We start from the raw sequence: 20652 nt of genomic DNA, 5'->3' as shown, positions 1-20652 counted from the left end.
CGACCGGGGCAGCGGGGCTGCCCAAGGGAAACGCGGGTCCGCTGACAAGGGGACCGTACCGTGGGAAATACATCACTTTGCCTGAGAAGGGAACTAAGCCCGTACCCCAGTACAGAGCACCTGTGACTCGTAGTGGGTCCGGACGTGAATTGCTCTGCTGAATTCGCAGGCCAGAAGGCTAGGGAGGAGAACATCCAGAAAGCGACGAGTAGTGGCTAACCTGGGATAAAAGGCATAAAGTTGCCTGGTGGAGGGAGCTCTGGCTTGGTTGATTGTGTCTATGAATGCAGGTGGTAGATCCACTAGATCTTCCACATCCCGTCCATGGGCCAGACGTGGAGGTTCCAGAGGTCTGGGCACGGGTGCCAGAGGGTCCCCCATCCCTGAGATAGAAGGTCCTTCCTCAGGGGAATTTTCCAGGCAGGTGCTGTCGCGAGGAGCGTAAGATCCGGGAACCAGGTCCGGGAGGGCCAGTAAGGGGCCACCAGGGTGACCTGTTCCTCATGATCTTGCACAGCACCAGTGTAAGGAGGCTCACTGGTGGAAATGTGTACTTGCACAGCCCCCGGGGTCAGCTGTGTGCCAGTGCGTCTGTCCCGAGAGGAGCGTCTGTCAGGGAGTACCAGAGTGGGAAGTGGGATTTGTCCTGGGAGGCAAAGAGATCTATCAGTGCCATGCCAAATCAGTTCTAGATCAGCTGGACCATCTTGGGGTTGAGCCTCCACTCTCCGGCTGAAAGAAACCTACCACGACAGCTCGTCTGCCATCATGTTGCGGATTCCAGGGATGTGAATGGTGCGCAGAGACCTGAGTCGCGGCTGACTCCAAAGGAGGAGATTGCGGGCGAGTTGTGACATATGACGAGAGCGCACGCCGCCTTTTGTACCGCAATTTATGTACGCTACCGTCGCGGTGCTGTCTGAACGGATCAAGTTGTGCTTGCCCCGGATTAGTGGGAGAAACCTCCATAGGGCAAGATATACAGCCAGCAACTCTAGGCAGTTTATGTGCCAATGCAGCCAGGGTCCTGTCCAGGAGCCAGCGGCAGCGTGCCCATTGTACATGGCGCTCCAACCCTGTTGAGAGGCATCTGTGGTGACCACGACACGCCTGGCCACCTACTGCAAGGGGACTCCGGTCTGCATGAAGACAGAGGTCTGTCCAAGGGTTGAATGTCTGACGGCAAGAAGGGGTGATTGTCACACGGTATGTGCCGTCATGCCCATCTCTGGACTCGAGTCTGTAGCCAGTGCTGAAGTGGTCTCATATGCATCATCCCGAGCAGCACGGCTGTGGCTGAGGATGCCAAATGCCCCAGGAGCCTCTGGAATTGTTTCAGATGGACCGCCATGCTGGGCTGCGCTCATTGGTAACGCCATCATTGAGACTGAGTCTAACTCCATGCCGAGAAAAGAGATGCTCTGAACCGGGGCAAGCTTGCTCTTTTCCCAGTTGATCTGAAGCCCTAGACAGCTGAGGTACCTGAGCACCTGTTCCCTGTGAGTGCATAGTAACTCTCTAGAGTGAGCCAGTCATTGAGGTAGTTGAGTATGCGTACGACCTTCGTGAAGATGCAAGAAGACAGAGACAGGCAGAAGGGGAGTACCTCTGTGTTCCCATGGGCCGCCCCGCCATCCTGGGTAGTGAGAGCGGAGGGGTCGGTTCCGTGAAGTAAAAGGTGCCCTCTACGACCGCGTCAGCTTGTCATGCACTTTCGGGAAGAAAGGAACCGGGGGTGGGGGGGTTGGGCATGGGTTGATCAAGGAGAGTGTTGTCAGCTGCCCTTCCCCGAGGAACCGATCGAGTAGCCGTGAGGGGGGACGGAGGTTTCCAGTCCAGCATTGTGCTCACGGCGGCCTCGGAAAGCATAGCTGACATCTGCACATCATACCAGAAAGTGTCAGCCCAGACGAGTCATTGGCATCAGAAGCTGCTGTGGCGCTCTCCGGGGCTCAAGGGAGAATGCCGGCTGGCCGGGTCGTCCTCAATCCCATGGGAAGGAGGAACGATGCGGGGGGCGGCTGAAGTGGCTTTCTCTCATGAGAAAAGAAAGCCATGACTGCAATGTTGCCATGGCTCTGTTCTCGCACTGAGAACGTGAACATTCATAAAATGCTGCCTGCGTGGGATCGCAGTCCAGGCACGCGAGGCAGCTTTTATGACCGTCAGAAGTGGAGAGAAATCAACCGCATCCAGGAACTACACAGAGGCGGAAAGACATCTTTAAAAAGATGCATCCTGAAAAGGACGTTCAACGCCTGCTGTGTATTGCTCTTTTATGAGTGGGAACTCAACTCTTTTAGAGGAAATAAACTCTTTTTAGGAGGAGAAACACTCTTTCAGGCAATGAAAGCGATGTCAAAGTGCCCAGGGGCATGGACTGCACAGCATGCAGATAGAGAGAGAACGCCGTCTGGAAACATGCCGTAGATCCAACAGCAGTGCTTTTTGTCAACTGAGGTGAGTGGAACAGTGGTGAACTCAGCTTGCTGTTGCACAACCGTTCAGCTCCGAAGAAAAATTCTGACTGACAGTCGCTTCCCCACTTCCCTTTATACCCGTATGTCCGAGGTGGGGCATGCAAATTCTGTCTGCCAACTTGACATTGGCCTTTTCTCAAGTTCATAGGTACGTTTGGCATCCCAGGAAGACCCCTTGTGTCACTTCATTCGACAAAACGTCGAGTGAGTGACAGAAGGGGAACTCGAAAGTTCTATGTATGCCTACGCGAGCCCACACGACAACTCGGATTGCTCAATTTACAAATTACATAACAGAAAATACTTTGTAAAACAAACCCCAGCCAATAACATGTAGATTCATTCACAGAACTGTCTCAGAGGTGTTTTTCTCCACAAAACAAATTCTAACTGATAAAAAGCCGCTCAATTTCCTTGGACAGACAAACAAGTGTTCAGTGAGCCGGCTGTTTATGAGTGCAGCAGATGACGTAATCATTGCAATGTCTGGCAAAAATACTCCACAAAACAAACTCTATCCAACAGGAGGCATAAACACAAAGAACAGATTCATCCACAACTGTCCTGAAGCAGTGTTATTCAACAAAACAAGTTCAAGCCGCTAGCTGGAACCAACACAAAAAGAACAAATTCACTCTGAGGCTGCATAAAAAAAACTAAAATAATAATACACCAGTCTGTCAACTTTATAAAACACATCCTTTGTGTGGGCATGTAGATATTTTGCAGTCGTCCATAGTGTCCATTCTCAATCTGGCCGAGACCTTCAGTGTAAAAGCAATCTTCCATCAATGCAAAAGTTTCTTTAAGGAAAAGTGTTAATCCATAAAAAAAACTTCAGCCGCTAGGAGGAGCCTACACAAAAAGAAATAAAAATGGCACCTAGCTTCCTCAGACAGTCGAGTCAATGTACATCGAGTCAATCCACTCACATGATAAACACCCAATGGTCTAATTGTTTCTATGAATGACAGTGCTTGTTTGGGGCATAAAAATATTTTGCGGCCATCCTTGTTGTCTATTCTCAGTTTGTCCGGAAACATCAGTGAAATATCGATCTTTCATTGAAGCAAGGGTTTCTTGCATTCCTTGAACCGATCGAGTTTCTCTCTTGTCGAATTTGCAAAGTCAACAAAGACTTGAGAAAATATTGTGATTCTTCCAAGAAAGCTTTCCTTTGCTCCTCACATGGTGCAACACAAGAACTTTATCTGCGACCCAGGACTCTGTGAGCTCACTTGATTTCCAGCTTATGGCCTGTTATGTCGAGCAGACTCAGGAAGAGCTTGTCCAGGAATTTCACCATATCTCTGCCTTCTTCATACTCAGAAATTTCAACAATCCATAAGTTGTTCCTTCAGCTCCTATATTCGAGATCTTCCAGTTTTCCCAAAATGACTTCCAGGTCTATTTTGGTCACGGGCGGATTAGCGGAAAATTCTCTTTCCGATGACTCCAGATAATCGATCCATTTCTCAACATCTGCCACTCTTGTAACCAACTTTTGTTTTGAGAATTTTGTTTCCATAAACGAAATCGATCGACTTATTACAGCGTGATCCTCCAAGTCAGCAACAACCTTCGTCAGTATCACCGTGTCGTTGGACAGTTGACGCTGAATTTTCTTGGCTGCGCCATCCAAATCAAGTCCCCAGTCTGCAGGCCCGTCAGAGGTTTCATCTTGAGCATGTAAGTGTCTTTTAATGTCTACAGAGCCCAAGGATTTTGACTTCTTTGCCATGTTTACCTCAAATAGCAAATGTGTAACTGGGTGTACTGGATTACAACATGAAAATAATTTAAAAACTAGCGAAGTGTGCAGACCTGGTAGCTCACACACCCGCTCCTTGCATGGTGTCACGTGACATCTTTTTTCCAATACCTGTTTTATTTTTTTATTTTTTTTAAATCCGTATCAAAAGTTTATTTCAATTTTATCATCGCGATGGTGTTTAAATAAATGAATTATTAAAACTTGAATCAAATGAAAATATAACAATACATTTTCAACATAATATTGCATAATTTTTTTAATCAAATGAAGTGCTTGTATACAGAACCTCACAGCACAATCAAAAATACAACATTGTAGTTATATTTTGTCAAATAAAGTGCTACATAACAGACAGGGGTGGATTTAGGCATGGGCAACATGGGCAGCTGCCAATGGGGGTGGTCAGAATGATGCTAAAACTGTGAATTGTTTTCTATATAAATGTTCAGTAAGAAAAAATTTATGAATACAATCACTGACTCCTAAATATATATATATATATATATATATATATATATATATATATATATATATATATATATATACTGAGATATATATATACACTCAAATGCCAAATTAGTGACAAAGTTGCTAAATTGGCAACACTGATCTCACAAGGACAAAATGTGATTTTAACTTGTGGGCTGAATGTCTACTGTATGCACTGACATTCAGTATGCCAGATGGCATCGGTTTTTGGTATTGGAGCATTTTTACGAGTACAGGTACCAGTACATGAGTATGGTATCGGACCCGATACCAGTGTATATATATATATATATATATATATATATATATATATATATATATATATATATATATATATATATACAGTCAGGTCGATAAATATTGGGACATCGACACAATTATAATCTTTTTGTTTCTATACACCACCACAATGGATTTGAAATGAAACGAACAAGATGTGCTTTAACTGCAGACTTTCAGCTTTAATTTGAGGGTATTTACATCCACATCAGGTTCACGGTGTAGGAAATACAACAGTTTGTATATGTGCCTCCCACTTTTTAAGGGACCAAAAATAATGGGACAGATTAACAATCATAAATCAAACTTTCACTTTTTAATACTTGGTTGCAAATCCTTTGCAGTCAATTACAGCCTGAAGTCTGGAACGCATAGACATCACCAGACGCTGGGTTTCATCCCTGGTGATGCTCTGCCAGGCCTCTACTGCAACTGTCTTCAGTTCCTGCTTGAAGAGCCAAAAAGATTAGAATTGTGTCGATGTCCCAATATTTATGGACCCGACTGTATATATATATATATATATATATATATATATATATATATGTACGTATGTATGTATACACACAGTATATATTGACCAAGGAGAGTGTTGTCATGGCTAAATTCTCAAACATTTTGAAATCTCTGAAAAGCCCAGGTACTGCTCTTAAGATATCTCAAGATTTACGAATGTGGTAAGTATGGGCTTAGATCATTTTAATTAACATTTTTATTATGTGTCTGAAGGTCCAAAGAACAGGTCAATAATTAAAAAAATATATATTTTAAATGAATTAAAAAAAAAAAGAATTTTCAGACTATTACTATTTCTGTCAGGCTTTAAAGGGTTAAAAACTTAGTATAATAGTGTACAAAAGTCTAGTGTAGAAGTTGTTTAAATACAGTAAAATAGGGAAATCATAGGAAACCAGATTGACGGTGTGTTATTTTTTCACCTTTTTTATTTAATTTTTAATTTTTAAGTGGATTCTGTGGACTTAACAATGTGTCATGCAACTGAACATGTAAAACATCACTAAAGATACCTACATTTTATCCAAAGTAAATGAATGTTGCTAACATATTTTCAATTCATTTAAATATTTCTACATAGTCATAGTAGTGTTGACAGGAAGTTATCACTTATGAGGCTTTTTCTTTTCTGTTGACTGTGATAAGGGATTTCCTTGATTTGCAGTCGCTGCATTTAATAGCATAAAATGGAAGATAAAATATATTTTGCAATGTCACAAAACATTTCAGCCCATGTAGGATTGATAAGGCAATTTCAACAGCAGAAATATCAGTGAAGACAAATGTGCACATCAACGTACAACATACAATCTAATAAAAAGCATCATGCAGATTTGTTCATAACACCATGAATAAAATCTCAAAATCATTCCTAAGTTTCATTTCTTTTAACATTAAGTGAAGCTTGTCTAAGTGAGAAACAATGAATATTTAGAAGCAGGAACTTTCATTGACAGAGTTACTAACTATTTCTAGTCAAAAGAATATTAGCAGAGGCTTTTATTTTATTGAATATTTACCTTTACAATGATTTATACAATATAACCAAGTCTTCTGGAAACTAATAAGAAATTTTACATTTACAGTATATGCACTGAAACACTGAAACACAACCAGTCTCGAGAAGCATAATGATACAAATGTCCTCTGTACAGCCAGCAGACCCTAGCAGAGATAAAAGAAATGGGATTCTTTGTTATATTTGGATAAATTAAAAATTAATTTAAAAAAATTAGCATTTGAAAGCAACTACTCAAAAATGTAACAAACCCAGCAATAAGACTGAATATTCTATTAACTGCCAAGAAAAAAGTAAACAGGACTGAATATACGGTATCATGATTTCATAATTCTTCTGATAAAGATTATGATGTTTTTATGTTTTTCTCTTTGAGAGCATTGCCACTTTAGCACCTTCTATTCTTCATGAACAGATCCGATCATAATCTTCCGATATTCCCAACTTTTTCTGTCCTCTACAGTTCATAGTTTATTAAAAAAAAATGTGTCTTTCATTCTTCAAAATGCAACACAAACACGATTTGACAAAAATCACTTTGCATGACCAAAACTACAGCTCAGTACAATTATAAAGCTGCGTACACACTGCCAGCGACTTTATCGCTGCAGGTCGCCAGTGGCTGGCGGTGAAGTCGCTAGTGGGTGTTCCCACTACTGGTTGCCTAGTAACGTTTATAAATGACATTCACGGATGTCATTCCATTGCTGTTGACAGCAAATCTCTTTTCTTGCCACTAAAAACAAACATTTTGGAGGGAAAAGACTAAATATAAATGGAATCAGTACATAAAATGCTTTATATCAAAGATGAATGAGAAACAAATCATGCTGTTTGCCAGAGTGGCTGTTTATCTGCAGCGAAAATGCAAATGTCGGTCTGTCTGGGTCCATAAAATCCCCGCGATCTCAGATACACCTTTCCACGCAATATTTTTCTTTAAAATGTCCTTGTACGTGGGAAGAGACATATCATAGAGCACTGGAAAATTTCTAACAGCAAGAATTAGCCTTTCATCCATCTTTCTGTTACTGCAGGAGAGAGAGAGAGAGAGAGAGAGAGAGAAGGATCACGTGAGCTCTCCCGTCGTCTCTCCTATTGGCTGTCGCTTCCGTTAGTCGCTCCAAAGTTGAACTTTTCTCAACTTTGTCGCGTCGCTGGACACGCCCACATCTAGTGCCAACGGTCGCGACAGCTCGTGTCGCCGGAAGTCGCTGTGCTCGCATTGAAAATAAATGGTATTGAGTCGCTGTCGAGCGCGATGTCGCTGGCAGTGTGTACGTACCTTAAGTATTAAAACATATCAGTATTAAAACATGTGACTCGTGAGTTTGTACAAAATCGAAAATACTCCAGAGGCAAAGCATCAAAACCAATTAGTGTTTCATCTAGTATGTTATTTTAGGTTAAGATCAAAAGCCATTCCAGTTAGCCAACTCAGGAGATGTAGTGAAATTTAAATCCCCCTCGCCCCATAAAACCACCCATATCTATATATATATATATATATATTAATTGACTCATTTCATTTTTTACAGACCAAATTCAAGACATCCTGAAATCAGTTCTGAAACCTAGTGAGCTGCCTCGCTCCCTATATTGAAAGTTCTACTGGCGCATCATCCTAACTGAAATAGCATTTAAAGGTGCTGTAAGCTATTTTTTTCATGGTATGGTATGCAAAAACTTTTCCTATTTCCTTCAATATATTAATGAAATAAGAGTCCTGAGATATCTCATCAGTCTCTGTGACAGCTATAGACTTTGTAAACAGCAAACAAAAATGTGTCCACAGACAGCGGTCACTTGCGCTTTCTGCCTGTCAATAATTTTTGGTGTTCTCATAGTTTTGTAGTTGCAGTGAATTATTGACGCTTTACATAATTGTTATGCCATGCTGTTCACAACATATTCAGTTGAGGGCACTATTTTGCTGCTGTCGTTTTTAACAACTGTTTCTACTCTCAATAAAGCTCATTTGGTATCTTTTGGAGTGCTGGGTTTTGGGAAGAGGGAGCGTGACTAATTCAACGATTTAGTCTTGTGGATGTAAAACGGCTAAAATCACTTACAGCACATTTAATGTCTGACCAATTTGGATCCCTCCATTTAGGCAGCATCTTGTGCATCATACAAGTAGCACTCCTCAAGTAAAGCACACAGGAGACTTGACTCAACTGATTTAAAAAAAGTTTGATGTTAGCTTGTGCTAAGCAAATTATGCAATTCTCTTGAATATGTGTTGCACACACAAATAATAGGTAAAACAGTATTTCTTTTATAATATTACACAATTTTTATTGATACATTTTTGTAGTTTGTGAACTATAAGTATGTTTATAATTGACTATAATTGTTTATTATTGAATATATGATCTGATGCCTATGATTCCTTAAAATTCTCCCTGTGGAAGCAGCTTACCAAGTTTTGAACTGCTGCCTATTAGACAAAAACTATTGGTCAGTTTAGATCTTGCTTCATGAAGACAATCAATATTTCAGTTAAGGTTAAGCTAAGCTAAGCCAATCTAATGTTGTTTGTTAGAGGACATTTACTCTTGCCCAGATAATGGGCAATTTATTTTAATGCACAAAATAGAAATAAAACTTTTCCATTGTTCCTTCACGTGAGTTAAATTTTCTTGGAAGTAAACCTTTGGTATATTTTAGAATGTCCAGGGAATTATGGGGATTTTAGCAGTTTTTTCATGCACCCCTCCTCACTGTAAAAAGTGCAAAAGGAGGAATGGATCATTTAAAAAACGAGTGTCAGTTTGTCTGAAAATGTGTTCACTGAATAGAGCAATGGAGGATGGAGTAGGTTTGGTAGGAGGCCACAGTTGATGCAGAGTTTGTTATCATGAGCCTTTCAGCAATATTATCCACAGCGATTATCTTTCCATAAATGGTTAGTCAATGAAGTTGAATGAAGTTCAGACAAACTGCCATACACTCTCTGATCTGCATATCACAACACATATTCGCCCATCATTCCCTACAGTTACAGTCACTGGGGGTTAATAGAGAATTCTTTCAAAGTTGAGTTTTGAGAATTAGTTGAGAATTTAGTTAAGTTTTTACATATTTTAATTCCACAAGGCTAGTCCTCTGCCAGTCCAGACTCTTAGATATAGAAGAAATGAAATATATAATGAACTGCTGAAAATACTTTTCCATTTCAGCATGAGCATCCTCCAATTGGATCACTTCTCCACTATTTGCTTTTGTATCCTGGGCCAGATTTCATTTTCTGATGTATCTGCACTTATTTCTTTTTTACTGTTTATGAATAAATTGAAACATTGTTTGCAGACCCTTTCAATGCATGGTCCTTCATTCACATAAAAGTTATTTCCTCAGTGCCAGTAGGATGTCAGTCCCTTAAAGTCCACCAGACACTAAAGGTAAGAAAATGTGCCCTGTTTTAACGTATTGTCGAAGAACATTGGCCTCATAGGAGAATATTGGCCTCAATATTGTTGATAAAGGTTGATAAAGGTCAAATTACAACAGAATATTGGGGGCCAATCCACAATCTAAAGTAAGTAACGAACGGTGTGAAAGAGGAGCTTCATACCTCCCTGGCAAACTTCTAAAGTAATAACGTACAACAAGATAGCATTGAGACTATTCAGTTGCATAATTCCCTTGTGTTGGAAATGGCTCTTCCATTTTGTTAGAATTCAGTTGTAGAGATTTGGGTGACCTCAGACTGTAGGTCCTGCTGAACTCTTCTGGACTGGGACCCCCGTGGGATCCTCTCCAGGCCTAGTCATACCGGCTTCTTCTCTGCCTCTGAAGGAGCACAAACGGATACAGGCTCCCTTGTGGCATTCCTGGCTTGGTTGTTAGTATTCTGGCCAGCTTTGGCTCGGAACGGTGGACAGAAATCTCTGAAGCATCTCTTGAAGTTCTCATCCAAGAAAGCATAGAGGACTGGATTAAGGCTGCTGTTAGTATAGCCAAGCGCGATGCACAGGTGCCAGCTGGCAATCACGAAGGGGTTCTTCTGGTTGATGTCTACGAGTGTTTTGACAATGATAAAGATTTGGATAGGTGTCCAGCAGATGATGAAAGCAGCCACCACTACCAAGACCATTCGAGTGATACGACGCATGTTCCTGTCCTTCTCCTTTGTGCCTGAGAGGAGACGGACACTCCTCAAGCGTAGGATCATCAGACCATAGCAGATCGTGATGACTAGCACCGGTACCACAAATGCAAAGATAAACACACAGATTTTCGTCACTGTGTCCCAGTACCATTCGGGATCAGGGAATTTCAGCATGCAGATAGTTGTCCCTGTTAGGGAATACATTTAAACAGGTGAACTTCCATAAACATGTATGGAAACAAAACATATTAAGTGTATTCCAACAAATTCAATTAGTTGATAAAAACATTTAGAGGAAGGATCTTTTAAATATGCTTATTCACCTTGGTTCGTCACTTTAGTAACAGCCATGATCATGATTGGCACTCCAACAGCAGAGGAGAGCATCCAGATGCACACGTTGATGATTTTGGCCTTAATTGGGGTCCGAAACTCCAGTGCCCTCACAGGGTGGCACACTGCGATGTAACGGTCCACACTCATCATTGTGAGGGTGAAGATACTGGTAAACATGTTATAGTAGTCAATGGCTATAACCACTTTACACAGAAACTCTCCAAAGGGCCAGGTGTTCATTAGGTACTTGGCACTCTGGAATGGAAGTGTACTGGTGGCCAGGGCATCTGCCAGAGCCATATTGAAGATGTAGATATTGGTGGCAGTTTTCAGCTTGGTGTATCTGCACAGAGAGAGAGAGGAGAGGTCATTTTGATAGAATAGATTGTATGTGTGGGGTGACTATAATGCAGACTTATACTCATTCTGCAAAACCTATCAGTAATTTTCAACACAGTAAAATACCAGATCTTTCAATCCACTCTCTTGAAATTGGAAAGTTTAGAAGTCCTTCCTATTTTGGAACTGAGGGGTGTCCAAGTCACATCAGTTAACCAACAGTGCTTGGCCCCTTCTTCTTCTTCTTTAACAGAACTTCACTTGGCCCAGTCTTTAGGCACATAGCTTTTCCTCCTACTGATACACAAATGATATGCAACTCTACCTGTGGTTCAGCCTGACAAACCTATGTTCTCTGCACAAATCTCTGCAAGCATTTCAGACATCTCAGATATGGGATGAAGGAATGCCACATTCAACTCAGCCTAACAAAGACAAAGTGAGGCCTGATGCAATAAGCCCCTGACCAGCAGGTGACCAGCTCTCTGGAGTACTGCAGAATCTCTTCTCCCGCTTTCTTGTACAGGGCAAGGTGCCCCAGCTTTTGAAAACTTCATGTGTGGTTCCAGTGTCAAAGCTGAAGTCAGTGTTGGGGAGTAGCTAACTACAAGTAGCAACGCTACTAAATTAAATATATTTTTCAGTAGCTTGACAGTATCTCAGCTGCTTTTAAAACAGAGTAGCTTTTCCTGTAACAAACTAAATTTTTCAGCAAGTAGCAGTGTAGCACGACTAAACGCTACATCATGTTTTGGTCAGTGTATAACTAATAGCCTTCTTTATTGCATAGAAGCCAAACTTCTATCGACAAAACATCTGAAAAACTTAAGCCCAAAGTATACTTTGCCTGTCCGTGTACTGCTGTAACTGACACAACTTGGTGCTGCCCACTAACGTCTAGTAGCGTATAGAAAGCAATTGTTCTGCAAGTATACTTTCAAAGCTGTGCACACAATGGTTCACAAGATTGTGCAAAGTGAAGTATACCTGGACCTTAACAGCGTATTCTTACTGCTGCTCACTGTCTTTCTTCTTCTTCTTTTGTAATGGCAGATCAAAAACTAAAATAGTGCCATCTACTGGCTGCTTATTACGATTTACTTGGATAAGAAGAGATTGTCTGATGGTGATATAAAGAGAGCAACCAGAGTTTGTTTACTTTTACAAGATGTACAGGGGCGGGTATATCTGAAAATGATAAAAGAACATCATTATATTCTATGAAACAAAGACTGTTTCAGACACTTTTCTTAATAGATAACACAACAGCATATTTACCTTTACTATTTAAAATAAAATAATTCAAAAAAGTTATTATTGCGCTTTGAAGTATTAGTTTCTGTTCTGTATATGTTTATTTTGCTTCTCATCATCTGTGCGTTATTGTGAGCAGTGATAGAATTATTATTATAATACAGTATATACAGTTTATATACACTTAGGTTGAAGTCATTAAAACTCTTTTTTTGGGGGCCTGGGTAGCTCAGCGAGTATTTATGCTGACTACCACCCCTGGAGTCACAATTTCGAATCCAGGGCATGCTGAGTGACTCCAGCCAGGTCTCCTAAGCAACCAAATTGGCCCGGTTGCTAGGGAGGGAAGAGTCACATGGGGTAACCTCTTCGTGGTTGCTATAATGTGTGGTTCTCGCTCTCGGTGGGGCATGTGGTGAATTGTGCGTGGTTGTGGTAGAGTATAGCATGGGCCACCACACGTGCTACATCTCCATGGTAACATGCTCAACAAGCCATACAATAAGATGCGCATAATGACCATAATTATGTTTGGAGGAAAAACACGGTGAGGCTTGCGAGCTGAAGAACACTATCCCAGCTGTGAAGCATGGGGGTGGCAGCATCATGTTGTGGGGTGCTTTGCTGCAGGAGGGAATAGTGCACTTCACAAAATAGATGGCATCATGAGGAAGGTAAATGATGTGTATATACTCAACTCAACCTTTATTTATATAGCACATTTATAACAACAGCAGTTGACCAAAAGTGCTTTACAATACACATCTCAGTCACAACATAATATGCACAATATACCCTTGTATAAATACTAATAAATACAGGAACATGGAACTTAGTTTTCAAAATAAAAGACACGAACAAAAACATGAAAACATGACACCTGAGTGTACACATTTCCTTTAGATTTAACTATTCATTATTATTATTATTATTATTATTATTATTATGATGATGATGATGCATTTTGAAACCTATTTCAAGAATCAGTGAATTACAATTGATGACAATAAATTTGATGATTAAACAATGTTTTGTTCAGAATGTAAATGTAAGAACATAGAATACAGATTATGAGAATTTTCTTTTCTACCTCTCCTGCACACCAGTGTGTAACCTTTCTTTGAAATGTAAGTGCAGCGTAGTACTAGCAGGAAGACTCGCAGCTGTAAATTATTGCACCATTAGCTAGGTAACTCCTAGCCAATCATGCGACAGCCATCGCTTTATAAGTCTGCTTACAATCTATCAGATTGCCCTCTTGGAATGATAATAGACATGTTAACGGCATCTCCGTCAACTCCGATCTCTTCAGGCCACAGGTTGAACCACTTTACTAAACATCTTGGGAAGCCCGCCTCCCCTCCCCAACGATACCGCCGCTTCATCTCAACTTTCTGCCCCGCATCAAACCTATGTGGTGTAAAGGATCAGCAAATACGGATCTTCATCCGTATCTCAGTCACATAGGAGACTTTCCTCAATCGTGCCACCACATCTACCGCAACTACCGCCATTTTGTCGATAACACTCTGACAACGTATCTATTGACGACCGCTGCTGATCGGACCTCAAATTTGGTCCCTGTAGCTAATCACCGGAACTGAATTTCTCTTTTCCATAAAGAAATTTGAAACCTTAGATGGCACGTCCTTTTTCATGGATGCATGCCCTCCGAAGGCCTTGAGGCTACTGTATAGGAACATGAATTGCAGGGAAATGGCCAGACAAATTTTTCACTCGTATTATGGATGTTTTCTGCAACATCACCACCGCCGTCATGATCAACATAAGGCAGGTCCTCCTTCAGGCTGTTTGGCCCCTACTTCAGGGACTTTTTTTTACTATTTGTATTGTCTATGACATTTCTGGATGCAGATGAGATCAACATAGAATAACAATTAATTTCTTAGCTTTATTGTTTTGTTCCAAATGTTGGTTCAAGTGAGCAGAAGAAGAGCTTAAAAGTGTTTTGCTAAGAGCAAAACCGTGAATGTAAATATAATGCTTTTAGCACTTTTGTCAGAGCTCAAACATCTCCATTTGTATATTTCTTATGTTACACATACAGTATACAGTCATATGATGGATGGAGGCCCTCACTGAGGATTTTCTTTTAACACTTTATCATTATATTTACATCATCATACACAGCATCACAATAAAAAAAATACAAATAAACATACAGTGGAAAAAAGAACCCACTATGTAATTATTGTTTTCGTAATGCAATTTACAATTTTATAATTTTTAGAGAAAAAAAAAGGGGGATTCATCCTGTTTTATTTGAGCAGGACAGTCAGACTCACAATAGAGAGATGCTTCATCTTCTGTTGACACTTCATTTAATATAGTTTGGTACAGGTAAAAGAGTCATATGAAATCTTTACTTGTGGTACACAGCTCATATTGTATAATTGTTATGCAAGAGCAGATTGTATGTCTTGCTGATCACACATTGATTTGTGGAGCGGATCACAGTGGTGTTTTTGAGGAATACTGGAGCAATTTCCCAAAGGATTGAACAATTCTCACACACTGCAATTATTACAGCTTCAAATACATTGCTGTGTAAATGCATTTGCCTCATCCTGATTTCTTCTGATTTTGTGTATTTTTCATTCTAAATTATTTTAGATATTCAAACAAGATATAACATATAACAAAGGCAACCTGAATAAACACAAAATACAGTTTTCAAATATTATTATTATATAATGTTATTAAAGCAAATCAAAGTTATTCAACACCTATATCACCCATGTGAAAAAATAACTACCCCCTTAAATTTAATAGCTGGTTGTGCCACTTTTAGCAACAACAACCAAATGCTTCTGATAACTGTAGATCAGTCTTTTACAACACTGCGGTGGAATTTTGGCCCACTCTTCTTTGCAGATCTGCTTTAGGTCAGCCACACTGGAAGGCTTTTGAGCATGAACTGCCTGTTTAAGATGCCACAGCATCTCAATCAGGTTCAAGTCAGGACTTTGACTAGGCCACTCCAAAACATTCATTTAGCTTCTTTTGAGTCATTCAGATGTGGACTTACTTCTATTCTTTGGATCATTGTATTGCTGCATTATCCAGTTGCGCTTGAGCTTCAACTCATTGACTGATGAACGGACGTTCTCCTTTAGGATTTTCTGGTAGCGAGCAGAATTGTGTTCCCCTTCTGTCACTCACTTGAAGTTGTGTCAATGTTGTGACACTAGGGGTTGCCCTTGGGATCCCCAGACACCTCTGATCTTTCCCATTGGAACAGGCCAATGGGAATTTGCATGACACTCCACCAGACATACGGGTATAAAAGGGGCTGGAATGCAACCACTCATTCAGATTTTTTTCTTCGGAGCTGAGCAGATGAGTTCAGCGAGCTGAATTACTCTGCCAATCCATTTCCCTCTAAACTCCAGTAAAGCTGTTGGATTTTACAGTGCATTACAGCAGTTCTCCCCCTCTTGAACCAGCATTGTGCAGAGAATGCCCCTTGGGGCTTCAGCAGCAAACAAAGAGTATATATTCTACCTATAGAAGAATATATTTACTTCTAAAAGAGTGGCACGAACCCTATATGGCCCCCAGCTGAATGAGTTCATTCCTTTTGGGGAGAAAAAGGGAAGAGGCTGTGGCTGGGTCATTTGTTGGGCAGTTGACTCGTCCCCGAGGAGCAGGGGACAGTTTTGACGCCTATAAGAGCATTGGGGGAGGTTACGTGACTGCCGAGTGCGCTGGCTACGAGGCACACAGAGGTCTGCCTGTCTCGCACCACCAGTCCACGTTACATGGTTCAGTTAGTCATGGCATTTTGTATAGGGAACCCTAGTGTCACTAAATCGACACAACATCGAGTGAGTGACAGAAGAAGAATGTCTCGGTTACTGTTGTAACCTCCGTTCCCTGATGGAGGGAATGAGATGTTGTGTCCCTGATGCCAAAACACTGAACTACCGGGACCTTGTCTCGGCTCCTCGGCACAAAACCTGAATGAGTGGTGGCATTCCAGCTCCTTTTATACCCCTATGTACGGGGAGTTGCATGCAAATTCCACTCGCAAATTCCCATTGGCCTTTTCTCAAAGATCACAGGTGTCTGGGGCTCCCAAGGGCAACCCCTAGTGTCACTACATCGACACAATGTCTCGTTCCCTCCATCAGGGAATGGAAGTTACAACAGTAACCAAGACATTTCCCTTAATTATTGCAAGTCTGAAGCAGGAAAGCATCCCCACACCATCACACTACCACCATCATGCTTGACTGTATGTATATTATTCTTTTTGTGGAATTCTATGTTTTATTTATGCCAGAAGTAAAAGGACCCCCATCTTCCAATCAATTCCACTTTCTACTCATCAGTCCAAAAACATTCTCCCAAAAGGTTTGAGGATCATCAAGGCGTGTTTTGGGAAAATTCAAGGTGAGCCTTAATGTTCTTCTGGGTTAGCAGTGGTTTTCGCCCAGCCACTCTTCCACAGGTGGCATTTTTGGCCATTGTCTTTCTGATAGTGGAGTCATGACTGTGATCTTTATTGATGCGAGAGAGGCCTGAAGTTGCTTGGATGTTGTCCTTGACTTTTTTGTGACTTCCTGGATGAGTCGTCGCTGGGATCTTGGAGGGAATTTTGGATGGTGGGCCATTTCTGGGTAGGTTCACTACTGTGCCAAGTTTTCTCCATTTGGAGATGATGCCTCTCACTGTGGTTTTTTTTGAGTCCCAGAGTCTTTTAAATAGCCTTGCAACCCTTAAAATATATCTAAAAACTGTATTTTGTGTTTACTCATATTGCCTTTGTTTTATGCTTTGTTTTAATTTTTTAACAATTTAGTAGGAGATATACACAAAAACAGAAGAAATCAGGGGCAAATACTTTTTCACAGCTCTGTATTTCTCCAGGCTGTGCCTCTGGTTGATATAAAGCTAAACCCTAAAAGCTCCCAGAAAAGCTTTTTAATTTTTGGGGATTTGAGGGTATAATTGCTTAATTTTGGTCTTTGGAGGCCCATGAATGGATGCATCAAGACTTAATGAAAATTCTCTTTTTGCCCAACAACAAAATGTTTCTATGTAGGGTGGCCAGATGTCCTGATTTTCCCGGGATAGTCATGTATTCAAGCACTTTTTCTAGTGTCCAGACTTATTCTGAATTTTATATATTTTTTTTTTTTCTTATTTCCCCATCCTATAAGTTCGGTATTTCCCCATCCTCAAATGTATTTATCGCCTATGCGGCTTTCTCAGTCACTTGAGTATTCTAATCAAAGATAGCCAAGCTTTTAAAACCAATAAAATCACACTGTGTTAATTGAAGTAGTGTGCCACACCAAGTGTTAGTGATTTATGTTGAAGCAAAGTTCTGAATCTGACAAGGTGCATGCAAGTGAAGGACTTTTTGCTTATCATTCTGTTGTGCTTGGCCATTCATGACCTGAGAAAAGTCTTGCAGGTGATGCTGGAGGAATAATTTTTTTATACCCTCTGGAGCAGTAATAGTCATGAAGGCAATGCTCTTTGTACTTTTGCTCTTTTGATCTTAATTTTGGACTGGACTGCTCTGCATTTTACAATAAACTCTTGAAAGACAAGCACACACTGAGAAAAATTGCTGCCAGAGAAAAGTACAAGGTGACAGATGCGGATCTCCCTCGATTTTGCATTGATCTGTGCCTAGGTGAGGATACATCAATTACATTTTTGCTGGGAGGGGGCGGTCCCGTTTTCCACAAGAAGGAATCTGGTTACCCTATTTCTATGTAATGTGCTCATGAAAAATAAAAATGGGGTAAACTCATTGAAACTAAATTTATGTCTTCCCTGAGATTTTTTTCCCAGGTAATTGGCAGTTATGTAAATCACATGGATCTCATTTAGTCTATACAGAGAGCTAGAGAAAATCCATCTCATATTCCCTGAGCAATTGTCCAGAACAATTGGCTATGCAATGGGCTCTTGCGTTCTCCATCTTGCTATCTTTATCTGTAGTAATCAGTGCAAGCCTGATCATTTGCAGGATTTGGTAGCTGGCCCAGAGAAGAGCATGTCTGAGATATGATTGAGATATGATATGTTGATGGCTGCATAGATGCTTAAATTTGGATATTTTCCTCACATAAAGCCATTGGAAGATCCTTAATACTGTGCACAAATTAAATTATTTTGTGATTTGTGGTACTTTTCTCATTTTTTGAGCTGCAACCCAGACATTCAGAAACTCACTTTGCCACCCCTGACAAACAAAACAATGAGCAAATAAGCAATTAATAAACAAAGCAATAAGAAAATTATGACATAATTCTTTATTCAATTAATTTCATTTAAACAGGTAGGTAAAATACTGAAATCCTCTGAAATTAGTGGATTAGATCATCAAAGTGACATCTGAAAAACAGACAAAGGGTGACGTTTTATATCATTATGAGGTGTTGCTCAAGCAGTAGATGATTACAGACTCTGAACATTGATGGATAAAACATGAGAAGACAGTCTGTGATACCTTTAGCATGTAATTCAATTGATTTAAAAGATCAACAGATGTTAATTTGTGCTTTCTGGTTTTACCATTGTTCTAGAAATGTCTTCATTTACAGCTCTTCACTGAAGCACATTTGCTCAATAAGAACTTTCACATTATAAAATGTTTTATGCATTTAGTAATAGGCTTTTTAGTGTATATAAGGGCTCAGATAAAATAACACCATATTGGATTTACCTTGCATAAGAAATATAGGTTGCTGTATTATATTGTAAATATACACTCACTGAGCACTTTATTAGGTACACCTGCACACCTACTTCTTCATGTGATCATCTAATCAGCCAATCGTGTGCACTAGTCCAATGCATAAAATCATGTAGATATGGGTAAGGAGCTTCAGTTGATGTTCAAATCAACCATCAGAATGGGGAAAAAAACTGATCTCAGTGATTGACTGAGCATTATTGTTTGTGCCAGATGGGCTGGTTTGAGTATTTCTGTAACTGCTGATCTCCTGGGATTTTCATGTAAAACTGTCTCTAGAGTGTAAAGAGAATGGTACGAAAAACAAAAACATCCAGTAAGTGGAAGCTAAAGGGGGTCCAACTTTATATTAGGTGTCTTTAACTACTATGTACCATTAAAGTACATACAATACGATGTATTTATCATGTAACTACATGATGTTCTGCAAAATTAACACAAGATTCACATCTGCCACTGCAGGTAGAGGTTTATGTTTCATAATTTAGTATAGGCATCGGCAAATTGCCAGTGGTGGAAAGAGTACTGATATTTTTTTTTTAATAAGTAAAAGTACTGCTACCGAAGAAATAATTCACTTGATTACAAGTAGTAGTACTGAGAAATATTATGACTCAAGTAAGAGTAAATAAGTAGTTTGTCAAAATAGTACTCAAGTAATTACATTACAAGTTACTTTATGAAAATGACATTATATATAGTGTACACTTCTGTTTTTAGAACACAAAGACATTTTTGTTCTTGAAAGAAATTGATACTTCCATTCACCAAGGATGCATAAACTTGATCAAAAATACTGTCAAAATCATTAATTGCAAATTATCATTATAGTTTGTAGTAATTGTCTTAAGTGGAATTTATTACATTGTTTCTTTATCCATGATGGCAAACACATACTGTGTCACCTATTCCTTACAAAAAGCCTTAAAAAAGTGCTAATTTGGCACTCAAATATTTTTTCTAATTATTAGAACAATTGGAAATAGCTGCGCTACCATGTGGAAATCACAATACAGTGAGTTTTTTCCCATTTGCTGAGATATTGAGTTCTTACAAGTTGCTTTACACTTGCAAGTAAAATTTTGGTTTAAAAAATAGGCAAAAAGAAACACATTTCTCCTGAAATTCTATTTTCTATTTGAAGTCTGTTGTTTTAGATAGATGAAGGTTATTCCATGCATTACTGTTTGAAAAAAGAATCTCTAACCTGGATAGAGAGGGAAGTGGATGGCCAGATGCACAACAAAAAGACAAGTAAATCACAGTCTCTAGTTTGAGAAATGGTACAGTACAAGTACTGTAACGATAGTAGTTGTA

General features: G+C 40.0%; 1 protein-coding gene across 1 annotated transcript in view; it reads right to left on the bottom strand.

The window, feature by feature from the left end:
* Positions 1-5243: 5243 nt before the first annotated feature.
* The window catches only part of LOC127650029 (delta-type opioid receptor-like), a 41902-nt gene continuing 26493 nt past the window's right edge, over positions 5244-20652 (bottom strand). The window contains exons 2-3 of the mRNA XM_052135146.1: positions 10994-11349; positions 5244-10858 (exon numbers count right to left, since the gene is read on the bottom strand). Coding sequence (XP_051991106.1) covers positions 10329-10858; positions 10994-11349 — 886 coding nt within the window. The 3' untranslated portion in view covers positions 5244-10328. The remainder of the gene's footprint in view (positions 10859-10993; positions 11350-20652) is intronic.

The sequence above is a fragment of the Xyrauchen texanus genome, chromosome 10 (assembly GCF_025860055.1).
Source record: "Xyrauchen texanus isolate HMW12.3.18 chromosome 10, RBS_HiC_50CHRs, whole genome shotgun sequence".
Taxonomy (NCBI): Eukaryota; Metazoa; Chordata; class Actinopteri; order Cypriniformes; family Catostomidae; genus Xyrauchen; species Xyrauchen texanus.
This window is presented reverse-complemented; position numbering and strand designations above follow the sequence as displayed.